This window comes from Falco biarmicus, chromosome 12 (genome assembly GCF_023638135.1).
Source record: "Falco biarmicus isolate bFalBia1 chromosome 12, bFalBia1.pri, whole genome shotgun sequence".
NCBI lineage: Eukaryota > Metazoa > Chordata > Aves > Falconiformes > Falconidae > Falco > Falco biarmicus.
In genome coordinates this window covers 3,197,788-3,215,750 of record NC_079299.1, presented here as the reverse complement: position 1 = coordinate 3,215,750, position 17,963 = coordinate 3,197,788, and the positions used below count along the sequence as shown (strand labels likewise).

Below are 17,963 nucleotides of genomic sequence, written 5' to 3'. Positions count from 1 at the left end.
TTACGTAATGGATTAGTTCCAGTTGAAATTTTGTAATTATTATCTAGGAATGTTTTTAAGAACCTGAAATGCGTTCATTTTTCCATTAATTTTTCAACCATCTTCTAAACATGAAAAAATACTTTCAGTTTTAAATTATCTTACCTTTTGCCATCTTCTTTCCACCAGAGGAAAAAAAAAAAAAGTAAAAAAAAAAAACACGTGGTGGCAAAGGAAGGGAATTCTCTTTTCATTCACAGGGGGAGGGAAGCATAGTTTTAATTTCTTGATGTTTTAAAAAATGAAATACAACCAGTAAGATTTTAAATGAAGCAACTCTACGCAAAACCAAACAATGCACTAATGTAATTCGTATTTTTCTAACTGGGCCAGTTGAACACAGAACTTGTAGAAGGTTTTCACTTAAGTGTACAAAGAGCTCTGGGGTCACTTTTTCCTGACACAAATGTCTGTAACTTTACACAAATCTACCCTTCTTTTTCACTGCTTTAAGATGAACTCCAGATCTAAGAGTAAGAGAAGAAACAAGCCAGCATTTGTATTAAGAAACATTTTTATTAACAAAACAGTAAATTCCACTTGCTTAGCATTTCCAATAATGAATAAATTGGCCTTGCAACAAATAAAAAAATCGTAAATATCTATCACAGAAAGCACTATAAGGTTAGGGGCATTGGGCCTCTTTTCAGTGTCTTAGGGTTGAAAGTTTCACACGTTATTTAGTGTTTTGTTAAAAAAGGCAACACAATACAGTCATAGAAATGAAGCCATCTCAGTCAAACAAATTAGGTTATTATAGAGAAAAGATCCAATTTTATGTTAGGTAGTTGCTTTATGTCTGTTTGTTTGTTTGTTGTTGCTGCTGTTTTTAAACAAAAAGGAATTTTAGATCCACTTGCTGGCACTTCTGATACATCCATATTTCTTTTTTGTTAAATTATGAAATTAAAGAGGAAAAAGGAGAACCTTCAGAAACAGTGTTAAAAACATGTTTGCTTATTATAGTAGTAGCAGATCTTTTTTTTTTCCTTGATGTATGGATTTAGTTAAAGATTAATCTACCAAACTGCCTGGAAGTTGACCTGACCATGCTATTTCATTAATGCAATCAATACCAAGCAGAAAAAAACATTTCATCTCACCCAGACCATACTCTGTCATGTCCTGTCTCCTGTCATCTGATCATTCTTGTTCTTCTAGGTATCTTCAAGCACTTAAATCTGAACACCACCTGGCTTTCAACTTCTTTCCTCCCTCCAGCTGAAGTCTCTTGCTTCCAGCAATGACTCCAGTATACCTGACCCTGCCGTTCCCTGAGTACAGCTGTCTTGTAAAGGTGGGAGAAATCGGGAATGCCATAGGTGAAAAACAATCTAAGATATGAACATCAGATGGATTTTCGTGAACCTGTTCTCATTTCTGTGTAAATGCTAAAGAAAATACAAATTTGTTTTATAAATGCAACATGACACACCTCAATGTGGTAGGCAACCTTCAAGAGAGGTGTTTTCATGTCAGCTACATGTATTTTTAAAGTGCTCTGACTCCCAGATAGATAGCTGTACCAGTTTCCAGCCTTTTTCATCAGCTACAGTGAATAACACACAACAAAATGTTTTGTGCCTGCTGTTTAAAGCTAATTTTAAATTCCTCCTTCCTGTCTGTAAAGTGTGAACATCTATATCCCTCCCAGGAGGCCTTCCAATGATTTGGTTGATTTCTATTGAACTACCCTCTTTCTGTCTAATGTATTCCCTTTGAACTTCCGTGTAAATAAAATGTTAGGCTATGGTTTATTGCTGTGAACCTAATGAAATAATACTAGAAAAAAAGCTTAACATGTAAATTACAGCATTATATTTAATATGTTTAACTAAAATGCATTAATGTTTTATATATGCAAGAAAAGCTATGTGTTACTTTAAAACATGATGAACTTATATTTGTCTGGTTATGATGTCTTGCAATGCTACATCAACTTAGCTAAAAATACATTTTCATATGTCAAAATGCCCGCCATTGAAAAATACTATCGTGCACCTCAAGATTATGTCCTTTTTGGAGAAAGGGGTAAATTCTGCAGTAGAATCAGCCTGGATAATTAAAATGGGGTTTTTAGGTCTTTTACCATCCAATGCTGTAGTTAATGTAACTGAATGCCAGGTAAGCACTATATGATACTTCCTAAGATTCTCAAGAAACTCATCATTCTCATAATTTCTTAAGAACAAGGTTTCTGTAAGGCAAACCATGCTCTCCAATAGTGAAGCTTTGACTGGAAGCCAAAGGCCAGTTAAGTCACTAACTATTTAGATAATTAATGAGTGTCTATTTATAGGAAAATTGGCCATTCTGATCAACTTCATTGATGCATATCAGGAGCAAGAGATGGGGATAGGAGGGAAAAGACAAATTACAGTAGAGATACATTTTTGCTTTCTAGTCCACTTCTTTCATACAAACTACTAAAACTAAATTGCAACAGAATAGAGGCTGTACAGGTAAGAAAAAAATTAGCTGACTCTTATATACATTCATACACATCCCCCTTAGTATAACCACTACACTGTAAATTAAAAAAAAAAAAAAGAGAAAAAAAAAAAAAGGGGAAGAAGTCTGGGACAATTCATAATGGCTGCAAAAAAACTGAAGTATGTCTGTTGCTCCAGATGTCATAAAACTCTCTATACCTAGCAACACTTATAACATTGAGTTTACCAAAAATGGCTGAAGAGCAGATATAGTTTGCATTTTCTATACAACAGGCTATAAAACATCACTTATCACAGTCCAGAAAGCACATATAGATGTGTTTTTATATAAACATATGTAGTAACATATTAAGCGTGCATGAAATTTCCCAATGATTGCATCTATGCCCTCGTTTGTTTTTTCTTTTTTTTTCCTTTTTTTTTTTTTTTTTTTTTTTTGGAAATGTGCCTTATATTCCAGATTTTTCTTTTTGTTTTTGAAAATAAGGCCTCCGTACTATTTTCCTCACAACCAGAAAGGGGCTTTTTGAAAGTATTTCTACGTAAGTCTTCAGAAAAGCCAGCACTTTGTTTCAAATGCAAGTTTCCAATCACTGCTTCACTGCACCAGACGGCAAACTCTTTATGTTTGCTTGTTGAGTCACCATATATAATGACAGTCTTCTCTGACAATAAGACTAACTTACTTCTCAAGAAAGCGCTAGCACTTTGGCTAAATCCAGAATCATAGGTAGCTTCTTTTTTCTTTTTTTTTCCTGTTTTGTTTTTTTAATTTGTTTTGTTTCATATTGTGCCTTGATGTTGTAGTAATACTCCTTGCTTTATGAATGCGTGGTGTCATCATTGTCTTTCAGAAATGTTCCAGCAACATAAAGACAGGCAGAGTAAATGAAAACACTGTGGATGTTAGGGAATTTATCAGCTCCTGTTTCTGAAAAACAAGAGCATGAAATGCTTGTTTTTAAAAACAGTCTTTCCTTTCTGATTGCATTCCCTGTCTTTTTTGTTTGTTTGTTTTTGAATGTGCTTCATAAAAAGTAAAGTAAATAAGTTTGTATTATGTCTCAGATAAAATGAAGACTATTTCTATACAAGCGTTCTTTTAATGTTGAGATCAGACATAGTACTCCTTATCCTTATTTTTCTTGTTTTTGTTGGTACTTTTAGCGCTGTTGGGCTGTTTTTCCTTGATCACAGCCCCATTGGATTGTGCTGAGTTACTGATGTAGTTTCGACTCTCATCTACGTGATACGATCCTTCATCTCGATTCCTGTACTTGTACATAGCATACAGGAGAATGAGGATACACAGCGCCGCTGCTGCCACGATCCCAACTACCATGCCTGTTGTGCTGCTGGATTCACGGATCACCTCGGACGAGCCAGGGTACTCCCTTCCTCCTCCTGCCCTGGTAGGATTTGCTGTAGGTAGATAATGAAATAAGGGAGAGGTTATTATTGAGGTTACACATTGAGGAGTTAGCCATATCTACCTACTACAAACATGCATCTTTCTAACTGCACTCCCTAGGTCATGGCTACCCTATTATGGTACCCTACTCTACCGGCCTGAAAATGTTTGGGTTTGCAGCCCATTCCATTTTCATGTCTGTCACAGCACGAGTAAACAGACTTTTAAACAAGGAAAAGGACAGCAAGGAAAATCCCATTTTAGCCTTCAAAAGTATAATTTCCCCAAATGCTGTTATTAAGCAAAGGATGCTTCAATAATCTGAAATAACAGGCGTGCCACAATTTAAATGCTAGAACACAATCATCTGGAATGAAAGAATCTCCCTCGCCTGCTCCCCTCTGCCCCTTTCTCTCCACCTGTAAAGAATAAGAAATGACACTACAGTACTTGTTGAGAAGACAGTGATGACAAAACAGGCTACCAAACAGAATGGGGGAAAAAAATAAAAATTCCCACTAATAATAAATGACAGCAGCCAATAAGCTGGCCATAAATAAGGTACTCTCAGCTCTCCTTTAGACCTCCCTCAGCAAGCTTCCCCATTTCTCCTTTCCTTCTAATATTTTCTCCAAAATTAATTATATTTAGTTTTATTACTTTTACAGAGCTATCCAACCTTGCCTCCTCTTTTCTAGGTCAGAGCCATCCTTGAATACGGCTATACTTTAGAGCACTTTCTCACTCAACTTCTCCCATTCCCTCCTTTTGTAATTTCATTAACACCAATAGTAGACATTCCTTTGAGCAATGCTTTATGCCCAGAAAAAGCCTCTCAAATTGCAAAGAGTAAGGGCTCAGCCCTCTAAGAACCCACCTCTAAGGCCAGACTCTGGTCTTTTCAGTTGTGATATGACTGAACTGACCTATGCCTTCAGACCGTTAAGTCTTCTTGATAGGACCTATTGTGTTGTCTGCCACATTTTGTCCCCTTGCACAGCCACGTGGAATGAAAGCCTAATTCCAAGAGGAATTTCTAGGTTAAACGCTCACAGCACACACAATGCTTATGCATCTCCCATGATGTCCTTTTTTATTGCATGTTGCAGAAGGAGGAGAGGCAGATCTTTGTATATAATTGCTTTCAGTGGCAATAGCAGAGATGGATCTTCTGTAACTTAGCAAGTGTCATGGACGAAAATGAAGTGACTTGGGTCTACACAATATTCCTCTGACTATACCAACATTTCCAGACTCCTGAGAGGCTGTGTATCCTCAGACTGCCAACCCTAGCTGCACTCAGAAGCAAGAAAAGAGCAGCGAGTGAACCAGGGTTTCCCACTGAGCAGTGCAGAACGCTCTCATTAAGCATCCAGGCTGGCTTATGGAAACTGCATTTTAAATCATTATGCATGGCTAAAAATGCAGTCAGTAAAATATGGTTGTTAACTAAGAGTATTATTAAACACTAGTTTTAATATATATATATAAAATGTTCACATAAGTTAATGTTATGAATACATATCTATAATATATATGTATTCATAACATCAACTTTATCAGGCCTTGCCTACAGCTAGCATATTATGGAAGTGTACTAGAGAAATGTCTTGCTCCAGGTGCACAAAAGCACACTGCGCCTCATAGTTGCTTTTTTTGCACTGTAAAGATATAATAAGAAGATGATGTTTTTCAGGATGCTACATTAAAGGTAATACCACTCAGACTATCGACATTGGTTAAAAAATTGCAACAAGTTTGGACAACCAGAATTAAAAGCAGCCACCAGCTACCGACATCTACGATTGGCCTATGAATAATAAAAGACATCAAAAAACCCACAAATACCAAAAAGAAATAAGTTCCCTCCCCACTTTGGTATTACTCATCATTTATTTATTAATGATTTGTGTTTTTAATGGTTGAAACACCACTCCTGGCAGTTATCACACATAGGTTTTAAGAAGGTGACATCTTATTTGGCTGAAAAAACAGAGGCACCACAGTAAGGCTCAAGAAAACTGTCACTCATGTCAAATAGTATTTGAAATTTAGGGTTTTTTTCCCATTTTGAAAGTTCTTAGTTATTGAGTTGGTACAATTGGTATTTACTATGACTAGACAACAGAACTTGATGTTTTGCTTCAGAAGGCTCTAAGATTTTTTCTCATTTCAGGGTAGACGCCAGCCTACTAAGAAATGTGGTCTGTCCCAAAGTAGTCAGTGACTGGTTTAGATCCTGTTTCTTCATTGTAACTGTTGTAGAAAATGGAAGTTCTTGTATACACAGATTGTCATTTACTGTTTTACAAGAGACAATGCATTGTTGCAGAACAAAGTCTCCTGAATATTTCCATAGTGAATGAAAATGAGACAAAGTCTTATCTTATTGTATGTGATTTCAGGAAATTAATTTCTGTCTGAGAAATAACAGAAGTAACTGAATAAACTCTGTCAGTACCTGATGGACTAACAGCTGCTCTTTCTCTTTAAAATACAGCCATTTGGGCCAAACACCATCAACTAACTTTACAATATCTACTAAATGACACTGAACAGCTTGCTCAGAGGAAAACCTTCTTTTAACATTGCAACTTAAAAAAGCATGTAAGGAGTATTTTCCAACGTTACCTAAACTTCTGCCTTTCACCTGATGGCATCCTTTTATTTTTAAGAATGTTGTCACAATTATCTCATTTATCCCATCTGTCTGAGGAATATTCAGCCACTACATTAATGTTATTTAAACTTGCAACATTTTCAAAGCATCTGTCATTACACTTTTTTGGACTTCTGTAAAAGGAGCAGTTCAGCAAGGGAAATGACTTCTTGCTATTTTTCTTCTGTTTACATTAAAATATGCTTTTAGCCTAGCAGGGTCGCTCAAGACGAATGAATGAGGAGAAAATAAGAGGAATGTTTTACAAAGTGGATGGGTTTGTCTCTGAGCTTTTTAGGTAGAAAAGGCTAATGGAGCACATGCTAAAGCAAGTGTCCTATTCTGAGACAGGGAGGAAAAGGCCACTGGGAAAATGATTTCTTCTGAAGTCTATGTAAATAAACAAATCCTCATCCATAACATTGCTGAAACAGCTGCTTTCTATTTAAGTAGGACCTTTATTTGGTACCCAGATTGAGTACCCAGGGGGAATTTACCTGGATTTTTTTTTTTTTCCTGATGCAAGACAGGAGCTATTGCAAGGGACAACAGATGATCTCAATGGAGAGCAAGCAAAGATTAAAAGGTTACATATGTCTTACACTCTGCTTCCCAACAATTTAAGAGCCACATGATGCAGTTTTCTTCCCAGCATCTTGGTACCTGAACCAGGCGGAGTTATTGGCTACACATACAGGCAGGTATATGTGTAGGGTAACCCTGTCTGCTACTCACTCAAGGTCTCTGTTAGTGTCTGCAGCATCAAAAAGACACTAACTTCATCCATTATTGTAAATGAGAAGTGAAATACCTTATAGGCAAATGTTAAGATTAAATGTCATAAAAAGACCCTGATTTTTAAGAATCCAAAAAATCCTGAAACTGTAAGTAGGATGGTTTGATTAGGAACAGGAGAAAATCATAAAGACTGTGATTATGCTCTGAGCATGTCAGAACTGTGAGAAGAAATAGGAGTCACCTTGTGGTATAATGATCCCATCTTAAAACAACTTCTCTGATGCGCAACTCTTCCTCTTGACAGCATATGGCCAGCCTTTTTGGATTGCCTCAAAGACCAGCTTAGAAGAGACTGACTTTTAAAAGCCTCTTCTACCACTTATTAAAAACTTTGCATGAAATAATAGCAATTGAACACAGTTTTACGTTGCATAATAATGGATTTGAAAGTTATCGTTCTTGACTCTAGTTCTAAGTCATTTAAACTTTAGAGGGAAAAAATCTGACTATTTTCAGTGCCCAGTTTTCATTAATACTGTGAAAAGAAAATTGGAATTGCGGGCTCCCATGGTGATTGTGAATTGAAATTAGCAGACAAAAAACCCCAACCACCAAAACGCCACCAAAAAAAAAAACCAACCCCAACAAAAGGACCCCAAACCTGTTTTCTTTACATTTATGCCTTCCCACAAACTGTGAATAAGAAATTACTCACAAGACAGGAATGTTTAACTACTGCATTTGCAATGAGGCATGAAGGCAGTTATTTACTGGACACATATTAATTTTCATTCTGTGTGCTATCATTGTAGACCTGATTGTTGTCGACTTTCTGTAGCATTGTTGGATTCTGGTGGACTGATTTCTGAGCTCACTGCAATTTCAACATCTCATTACAATGAATACATCGGAAAAACAAATCTCAGTGCTTCCTCTGCTGAACCAGTGGGATAGATGCAGCACAACTGCAAACCCAGGATCTGCTGTAAACTTGTGCTAGAGACTAAGCTCAAATTCAACCTGGTCTGAATACAGGGGTATCTCAGCCTGCTCCCTTCCTACCCAGCCTTAAGTGGCTCTCAAGGGGAGGCAAGAACTGGATCCCCAGGAGATGTTTATCAACAACTGAGCTGCCATGGGAAGGGAGGAGTGATTCCACAGTGTGGCTGCTATAGGTCAGTGACAAACTTTCATCAGACTTGGAACAGTCTATATCCAAAGCCACAATCTGATCCCCGTGAGAGAGCTACCACAAGACTATCTGTGTTGCCGAACACACACTCCATGGTCCACGACCATAATGGCATCACGATTCAAAGAGAACGGGAGTGGAGACCTGCATACACAACACTGTGACGTGGTGGAGACGTGTGGTGCCTATGAGCAGAGTAGCTACATTTGCCGTCTCAAATTCACACCATTGTATTTGTTCTAAGGAATCTGTCAGACACTTACTGAGTTTGAGGGAACGAGACAATAACCTCCTTTCAAATGTGTTTATGAGAAAATGATTAAGGTATCTGTTCTACTCTTTGCTGTGCAAACCCACGTTCTTTACTTCCTATAAACTGAAATTTCAAAGGTTCTCAGAAGGAAAGATGTAATGCATTACAATACCTCTAAAGTGACCTTAACTAACTTTGCTAGCCATAAAAAGAGCCTAGCTAAAAAAACAGCACAGCTAAAAAGGTTGTTTTGCTAGGAAGCTAAACATTGTCTCTGCACAGAGTAGAATGCTTGTTTTCAACTGCAATGATGTGCCATATAGTGACTTCAAATCATTTACAAATCCTTCCAGCTCCTTAGGGCTTCAGGTTTTGCAAGTAATGTTATTTTTCCTGTGCTTGAGAGGTGGAAGGGTTGTTGCCTCAGTCTCTCTTAAATGACAACAGAAGTCTAAAGGGAGATAGGTTAAGTTGGTAGCAGTGCCAATTGATAAAGCATACCAAATCAATGGGGTTTATAAGTTAATATGCTCTACAGAGCTGAGAGGAATCTTTCACACAGTTTAATAAGAAGCTTTTGTGAAAACACTTTCCACAAAACTAAATTTAATTCTAGCCAAAATGGAAAATGTAAACCAATATATCACTTAATGATTTTAGCAGACTTCATCCCCATGCTCTTACCCTTTTTATTAGTGTATTTTAACATTTTCAGTTGTATTGCTCCTCTTTTAGTATTCCTTCCCTCCAAATATGGATCCTTTCTCCTTTTACCATTTCAGGTGTCCTACCTCTCCCCTCTTCTACATTTGTCATTCACCTTTGCATCTCTGCTTCTTTTTCTATGTGAAGTGATTTCTCCCATTTTTGTGTGTATTCTGAGAAAACTTTGGTAATTTGTTACTTTGTTTCAGAAATTTTGACTGATCAGCAGAGTCAGTGGTAGTCTACATTTGAAATTGAAGTATTCCTAAATAGGAACAAAATTAAATGCTTTTGCAAATAAGATAACATAAGGAAGGCAAAACACAAATGTGATGCTACTGACAGCATGTTTTCAAGGTAGAGCTAAGCTGCTGTAATCGTGGGGAACCACTTCAGACAGCTAAACCAGTATCTTTTGCTCAGCTAGTTGCCTGCAGCTCCAAGTCCCTGAAGACTCAGATGAACACCAGCATTATGGCAAGAAAAGGGCAGGGACGTTGGAAACACAAATTTTTGGTGGCAGCTAAGTCCAAGATTGACTTAATTGTACCAAAACCTTACAGTGTTAGCAACGATGACATTCGGGCCCCACTGAACTTAGTGAAAGCTTTGCTACTGAGCTTTGCAGGACCAAAGTTTCATTGCTTGCTATTTTAATCATTATAATCTCATTTAAAAAAGCCCCAGACCACCTAATCTAGGAACCCATCTTCTGGAAAAGAACGCCAAAATGTAGTTGTAAAGAGTGAGGAATGTGATGGCTTGGCCTGCAGAGCAAGAAATTATTCTTGCTCATGAAATGAGATGGAGGTGCAGACACCCACATTCATCTTTGCAACTGTCGGTGACTCCCTGACTGTCTTCCTTCACTAAGCAGCTGCTACATGAAGAGATAAATGCCTGTGCCACAAATATTATATATATATATATGGCTTGAATGTTGGACCTGAAAGCACACTGCATTCAATTTGCTCTAAATACTGTCATCGAGTCAGATCCATTACGGACATCGTTGATAATGTGCCTGGGAAAAGAAGGGGCCAGGCTTTCAAGACATCCAGAATATACATGTGCACACGCTGGAAATGCAACGGCTACAAATACCAAGGTAATACACTCGCTAAATGATGGCTCAGATACAACTTGCAGATATAGCTACATTTGTTCAGCCTGAATCGTATTACTGCCAAGAGCTCATATGCTTCTCTGGGGGCGGGAAGAGAAAGATAAATGGACTTCAGGACTGATATATAAATTACACTTAATGTAATTAATGTTCTTTGTTCTTTTTCTCGTGATAAAATTATTAAAATTAATAGCACCACCTTGTTTTTCTTTGCTTCTCTCGTCATACTCTATAAAAAATTTCTGGTGTCTCTGACGTCAACACAAGGAAAAATATTAAGATATAGATATATATATATAAAGCTTTGTTTTATTTTGGAATACAACTCTCATGTTCTCGATGCTTTCATCCTTACCTTCATTTATCCCTCTTCTGTAACTTTTTAAAAGGTATGTTCACAACATGTGCTGTGCCTAGATCAGAATCTATGGGTTAAGCCAGCTTACATTTAAACCATCAAAGTCCCAAATATAGACCACAGCTCTTCACCTCAGAAGTGCTGGTTTTGAAACCTATGGGCCAGAATAGCACGTCAATACAGCAGAACAAGGTTTCATTCAGGTCTTTATATAGTTAGAAGAAGATAGCCTACGGTTAGACTATTTCAGGTACGTGCCTCCTCATTATAGGTTACTTTTGCCTCAAATTTTCTCTGCTTCCACTTATGAGCAACATCCTCAGAGAATACCTAGCTTTCAAACTTGTCAGCATTCACCTGCCACCTTGCAGGCTGTCAAACGCCCAGTCACACACTCAAAAACCCCGAAGTTTCTGCAGAGGTTCAAATTAGGTGGCTGAAAATTAGCAGCAATGGCCTTACTACTAAGTGTGCAAGAGAGAATGAAAATTCACACTGTGCTGCTGCTTGCTAGAAAGCACCAGCAAAAAGTTTACCGTTTGCCCTTTACCTCCTTTGTCTGGCAGCAGGATAAGCAACCCTGCTCGCTGCCAGCAGTCTGTTAACATGGTTATTAGTTGATAAGCTGCGGCTGGCATACACCAATACTTTATAACACCACAATAATTGAATTTATCAGGTATTGCAAATGGTTAGCTAGAAGCACAATGGTTTGCTTGCACACCTGTAATTCCCCTGTTTGAACGCAAAAAAATTAACTGTGAAAGAGTGCTGGGATAGACGGTGTCCTGTGTCTTTTAACTCAGAAAGGCAAAACCCTGTGTCCTGCACACAGGAGAGGCACCTTCCCACTTCCTTAGCAGAGTGTATTTTATTTTCCCTCTTTGCTAGGGGTGGCTGCCTCAAACTTTCATCTTTCTGACTGATCCTTTCTCCAAATAGCAGAGGTAAAGCAAATGTCCTATAGAATTTTAAGGACCTGATTTAACATTGCATTGTTCAAATCTGGTCTGAGAAAGCCTTGGGATAGAAGTTGAGTGATACAATGCTAATGCAGGCCAGTATTTTGGCTATAAACTTCTTAATATCTTTGAAAAATATTGCCTTTCTTCTTCTGCCAGCCGTATCCTGGGCTGCATCAAAAGAAACGAGGCCAGCAGCTCGAGGGAGGTGATTCTCCCCCTCCACTCCATTCCCAAGACCCCCCCTGCGGTGCTGTGTCTAGCTCTGGAGCCCCCAGCACAAGGACATGGACCTGTTGGAGCGAGTCCAGAGGAGGGACATGAGGATGATGGGAGGGCTGGAGCCCCTCTCCTGTGCAGACAGGCTGAGAGAGTTGGGGTTGCTCAGCCTGGAGCAGAGAAGGCTCCAGGGACACCTTGCAGCACCTGCCAGTGCCTAACGGGGCCGACAGGAAAGCTGGGGGGGCTTTTGACAAGGGCCTGTAGTGATGGGCAAGGGGGAATGGCTTTAGGCTGAGAGAGGGGAGGCTGAGATTAGATATCAGGAATAAATTCTTCACTATGAGGGCGGTGAGACACCAGCCCAGGCTGCCCAGAGCAGCTGTGGGTGCCCCATCCCTGGCAGTGCCCAAGGCCAGGCTGGACGGGGCTGGGAGCAGCCGGGGCTGGTGGGAGGGGTCCCTGCCCGTGGCAGGGCGTTGGAACTAGGTGACCTTTAAGGTCCCTTCCAACCCAAACCAACCTATGGTTCTACCATGTCCCTAAAAAGAAGGATGATAAATACTCCTGAGGAAAAGGGGTTGTTCCACAAAAAGAAGAAATTCAATGCACATGCATTACAATGTGACAAGAAATAGATCCAGTATTGCTCGTGTCCACAATACAGCATGCAAGAAAATATATGCGCTAGATGTAGCAAATCAAACCAGAATGAACTATAGCTCAAGGAACACAATGGGCTTGCATTAATCAAGGCACAAGTAGCACATAATCTAATTTCAAATAAACTAGAACAACTCATTTGTTTACATCAACAATCTACAAGCAGTCTTGATTCCCAGTGTAAGGTTGATTCAAAAGACCAATTTTTAGGACTACATGCTTTACCTTAGGATTTTTAAGCAGATTGCCATGAAAATCAATGGGACCTGTTCCAGATTCAATCAGCTATTTACTTCACCCTTATGCAAGCAAATCCTCTGCCTTTCCAAAATTCCATATTTAATCAGACAGAAGTCTTACTTGTCAGCAGTTTACTTAACTGTTTCTGAAAACCTCAGTTTTGCAATTACTAATTCTTTTCTGCATTTTTCAACCAATGTCAGTGTGTGAAATCCACCCATGGAAAATGTTTTGAGAGGCCACATAATCTTTATTTGACTTTATTAAATTGGTTTCGGTAAAACTCATATTTAAAAAATAACCTGATGAAATGGCTTAACCCCAGCCGGCAGCTAAGCCACTTACTCACTGCCCCCACCCCCAGCACGATGGGGAGGAGAACTGGGGAAAAAGGTAAACCTCGTAGGTTAAGATAAGAACAATTTAATAATTGTAAATAATAGTAATAGTAATTGTGTTGATGATAAGAATAGTAGTAGTAATAATAGAAATAAAAAGGTGAGAGAGAGAGGAATAAAACTCAGAGGGAAAAAAATACAGGTGATGCACAGCACAGTTGCTCACCGCCCGCCGACTGATGCCCAGCCCATCCCCGAGCAGCGATCGACCCCTCCCACCAACTGCCCCCAGATCATATACTGAGCGTGACGCTCTATGGTATGGAACATCCCTATGGATAGCTCAGGTCAGCTGTCCTGGCTCTGCTCCCTGCCGGCTTCCTGGGCACCTGCCCCTGGGCAGAGCACGGGGAACTGGAAAGTCCTGGATTTACAATAAGCATTACTTAGCAACATCAGCGTGTTATCAACATTTTTCTCTTACCAAATCCAAAACACAGCCCTGTGCCAGCTGCTAGGAAGAAAATTAACTCTACCCCAGCTGAAAACAGGACACTTGAAAACCAGATTCCTTTCTCAGGATGCAGATTAGGACAGGTCAGTGCTGTTTTTCTTATACTTTATTTGTGTTTATGCTTCTATGCCAAATTGGAAAGATCATACTTGAGAAGCCAAAATAGAGATTGCTCCTGTTGGGAGTTCAGAACACTTCAACTGGCATGATCAGCATGGGCCGCATAAATGGATAAAATCTGACTTTGAATTTTAAGAAAGAAAGAAAGAAATATTATTAGCATCTAAACGAATTATATAGTTTACTTGTTGAAATATGCATATAAACCCCTTCATGATACTTCAAAAGCACATACATGTGTTTGGGGTATTTTATACCCTGGTCTTCAGTTAAGTGACTCTTTTATTCTGGCTTAAAAAGTTCTACACCTTTTTTGATAATGGTGGAAAATTATCATAGTGAAGGCTGTCAAAGTACACACATCTATTTCTGTGGCTAACAACTAATAATCATAAAAGATTTTGAACTGCCAGAACCTATTTTCACATATTAGGGATACAAACACAGAAACTGGGGCTTAATTAGCTTTATCATTGCAAATGATACATTGAATCTTGAATACTTGTCTTGAAAATCAGGATTGTTTTGTTTAAGAGAGCACAGTCATAGATCCAATTTCTTTTTTTGTTTGGTTTTGTTGTTGTTGTTGTTGTTGTTTTGGTTTGCTTGTTTGTTTCTTACAAAGCCACTGCATTAGCAGACAGTTAATTCCTAAAGGTCTGTGTAATACCTCATTCAGTAATTTTGTACTTCGTTTGATTTTTTTTTCCAGTCATTCTGGATATGTCTCACTCTCCAGTTAATGCTGGAATGTTCTGTGAAGCAGGTTCTCTACCTGGATGTAGGAAAAGGAATAGGTCACAGCAACTGTTTGAGTGAGCGACAGTTTTTTTCTACAATTTTTTCTGAGGAAAGTCAGGAAGGTAAGCCCTCAAAAGCATATGTATATACTTGGAGGGAGAGAGAAAACAAGAAATAATATTTAATGGATTGTGTGACAATTTCCCCCAGATAGCCTCAACAAAGAAACAAGACCATGTTCCTCCACTTCGGTGTGTGCTGAATGAGAGTAGACTTCTCCTGCTCTCCTCCAACCCTGCCCACAGAACTGCCACCCTCAGCTCTAACCTGTCCCCATTCACTTCCTCGCACATCATCTCACGCAGGGATTGTACACTTGCCTGACTGACTAACAAATCACTTCTACACCTGAATAAAATCACATGACACTTGTGCACATTTAATTGTCCATGATCCAGACAAGCACTGAAAAATGTAGGGAGTTCCCCTGGAGCCAGTGGGTATGGCACGTATTGTCCACGCGCATTTGTGAATAAGTGACGCGGGCTGCCTGGTTCGCTTCTCTGCATTCATCTCCCAGTCCTGGTACTGCAGCAGGATCATGTGCATCAGCTTTGCCTATAAATACCTTCAGGACTGAACCACTCGTGATGTTTTACATCTTTAAAAGAAAGAAAAATAACAGAGACTTCTTTCACGGGCCACTCCTTCAGGAGCATTGATTAATATGCCCATTTTTCTTGAATTATTGTTTGTAAAATGAGTAGATTTCTTCAAACTACTAGACACGTTACCATCTGGTTTTGTCTATGCTGTGGAGACATCTAACTCCAAACCACTGAACATGTCTCAGCAGTCCTAATAATCGTCCCTTAACAAATTTCTCTGAACAAGAACTGTCTTTTCATGTTGTCTGCGTATGCCTGAAGCATGAAGCAGAGCTTTAGGTACTGACATGCAAATAACTACCCCAGTATTTACATCGTAAATGTTTGTTATTCTTCTAAACATTACAGAAGTGAGAACATCCAACTTTAGCAGGATTATGAGCGGAATACGAATACACCTTCAAAGTTCACACACAAGGAAAACTGTTCATCATTTACGCACCAGTGGAGAAGGTCTTGTGCAAGTTAACAGAGAGCCTTGTATGATTTATAGCAACCTGATGTCGGGATTTCTAATCAGGCTTAGAGCACAGTGAGCCACTGATATTAGAACTGATAGAAAACCATTACTTTCAGAAAAAAAAGCCAGTTCCCCAGTTTCCATGCATATTTTGCCTTCTGATATGTTCATATCACTGCGACGGCAATTAATACATGCTGGAAAGCCTTAGCTTGTGCTGTCATCTCTAGGCTACGTATTAAACCTCTCTTTGAATGCCCCATCCCAGGCCAGGCTGGACAAGGCGTTGGAGCTAGATGGTCTTTAATGTCCCTTCCAACCCAAACCATTTGATGATGATGACAACGTTTGGCAAGGAGTGTCTACTTAATTGTTCCCATTTCAAAGGCATGTTTAGCTAACAATAGCTGCATATTGTCTTAAACTGTGCTTAAAGATTAACGCCAGAATAATTTCATATTTGTCCCAAATCCCCTGTACCACTTGAGGTTACACAAGGAAAGGATGTGTAAGAGTGTGAACACCACCACTACCACCAAAATCACACAGAATGCATTTGAGGAGTCAGAATTCTCTGAACTATAGAAAGATTGTTTGTGAGAGTGAAAGAAAACCTTTCCTTTAGCACGTGCTGTTGTTTTCAGCTGCTCCCAACACTGGGAATGTATGAAAATCCTTAGGCTGCTGGGAAGCTCAGTATTCCCATATTTCAATAGTGTAGCTGGCAAAGAGTAGAGATCAGTGTTGGTGCAATGGATCAATCGCCCTTTTTAACCTCATTTTCTTAGATACTTGAGGAAAAAATTCTTTTTGAAGAAATTCAAATGAGAAATGGCATATTTGTAATTCACAGTGACAGACACCAAGAACTCAGCTTGTTGACAAAGAAGTGGTTCAGCTCACAAGAAAATAATTTGGAAAAATGTAAGATTTGCTTTCTGTTGCTTTGAGGAGGGGTTTACAATTTTTTTAAAAAAATTAAAACAACCTAAACAACCATTGTAACTTCAGTTATAGGAAAATTAATCTATATTTGAAGCTTCTCAGTTCCTTTATGTATAGACATGGTAGGTGGTAATGTTTAGAAAGTTTGTAAATAAAGCATAATTTTCACCCTGCAGTAGTTCATACAGACATGCCTGTATGTATTTCGTCTAAGTGTTTTAAAAGGCTGATTCAAGAAAACACAGCGATCTTTCTAGCACTGGAAACACATACAGAACTACAGGATAATTGGACTGAGGCACAAATATTCCCTTTATGTCTTGAGCCATAATGAACACAGTAGCCCTACGAACTAACTGCAGTTTTATTTTTTTTGTTTGTTTGTTTGTTTCAGCTCCTTGCACAATGAATTCCATGAAGTGCATTAAAGTAGGGCACTTGCAGTGATGCATAAATTATAGGAGTCACTTCACCTCCTACTGCAATGTTATCTTGCTGCCAGATGCGCCGGGAATACAGTGCAATAATTTGTGACAGGAAAAGAAAAGCAGAACTTCTAATAACAAGCATAAATCATTCACAGCCTGTATTTTGCAACTCTGCCCATTAGGAAAAAAGGTATCAGTGCTGGGACCAAACCTAAACCATCACAAAGTGCTTGAGAATGTATAATTCCTAGCCTTCTCCGCCTCTCCAATACATGCTATCCCGCAGCAGGGGATGTATCTATGCAGGAAGCAGTTTGTGTGCGAAGCCCTGCACTGCTCTGCTACCAGGACAAAGCCTTCCCCAGAGCCATGGCTGAACCGTAAGAGTCACTTTCAGCAGTGGCTTGTTTGCTTTGTCTTGGCCATACTGATGCTTTGGAGATTTCTGACTGTCGCCAGCTGTTTTCTGCATCGCGATGAGCCTGACCAAGAGGCAGAAAAACCAACACATGCTCCAAGATCAGTCCACAAGCATCTATCCTATTATTGGTCCTTACTTAATAATGTAGGAAAACAACTGATCCCATTTCTCCCTCAGAATCAAGAATCAGGTCTACGAAAGATAACCAGTGCTACCAGCTGGTGGTATACGTCACTGAACTTGATCCTGCCTAGTCTTATCCTACGTACCTACAGAACAGGGGCAAGACCTGACACCAAACACAGTCCTG

At 39.1% G+C, this 17,963-nt stretch overlaps 1 protein-coding gene across 26 annotated transcripts in view; it reads right to left on the bottom strand.

Annotated features, from left to right (window-relative positions):
• Positions 1-535: 535 nt before the first annotated feature.
• The window catches only part of NRXN1 (neurexin 1), a 730,473-nt gene continuing 713,045 nt past the window's right edge, over positions 536-17,963 (bottom strand). For all 26 annotated transcript variants that reach the window (XM_056356934.1, XM_056356933.1, XM_056356941.1 and 23 more), the window contains one exon: positions 536-3,914. In XM_056356934.1, coding sequence (XP_056212909.1) covers positions 3,607-3,914 — 308 coding nt within the window. In that variant the 3' untranslated portion in view covers positions 536-3,606. The remainder of the gene's footprint in view (positions 3,915-17,963) is intronic.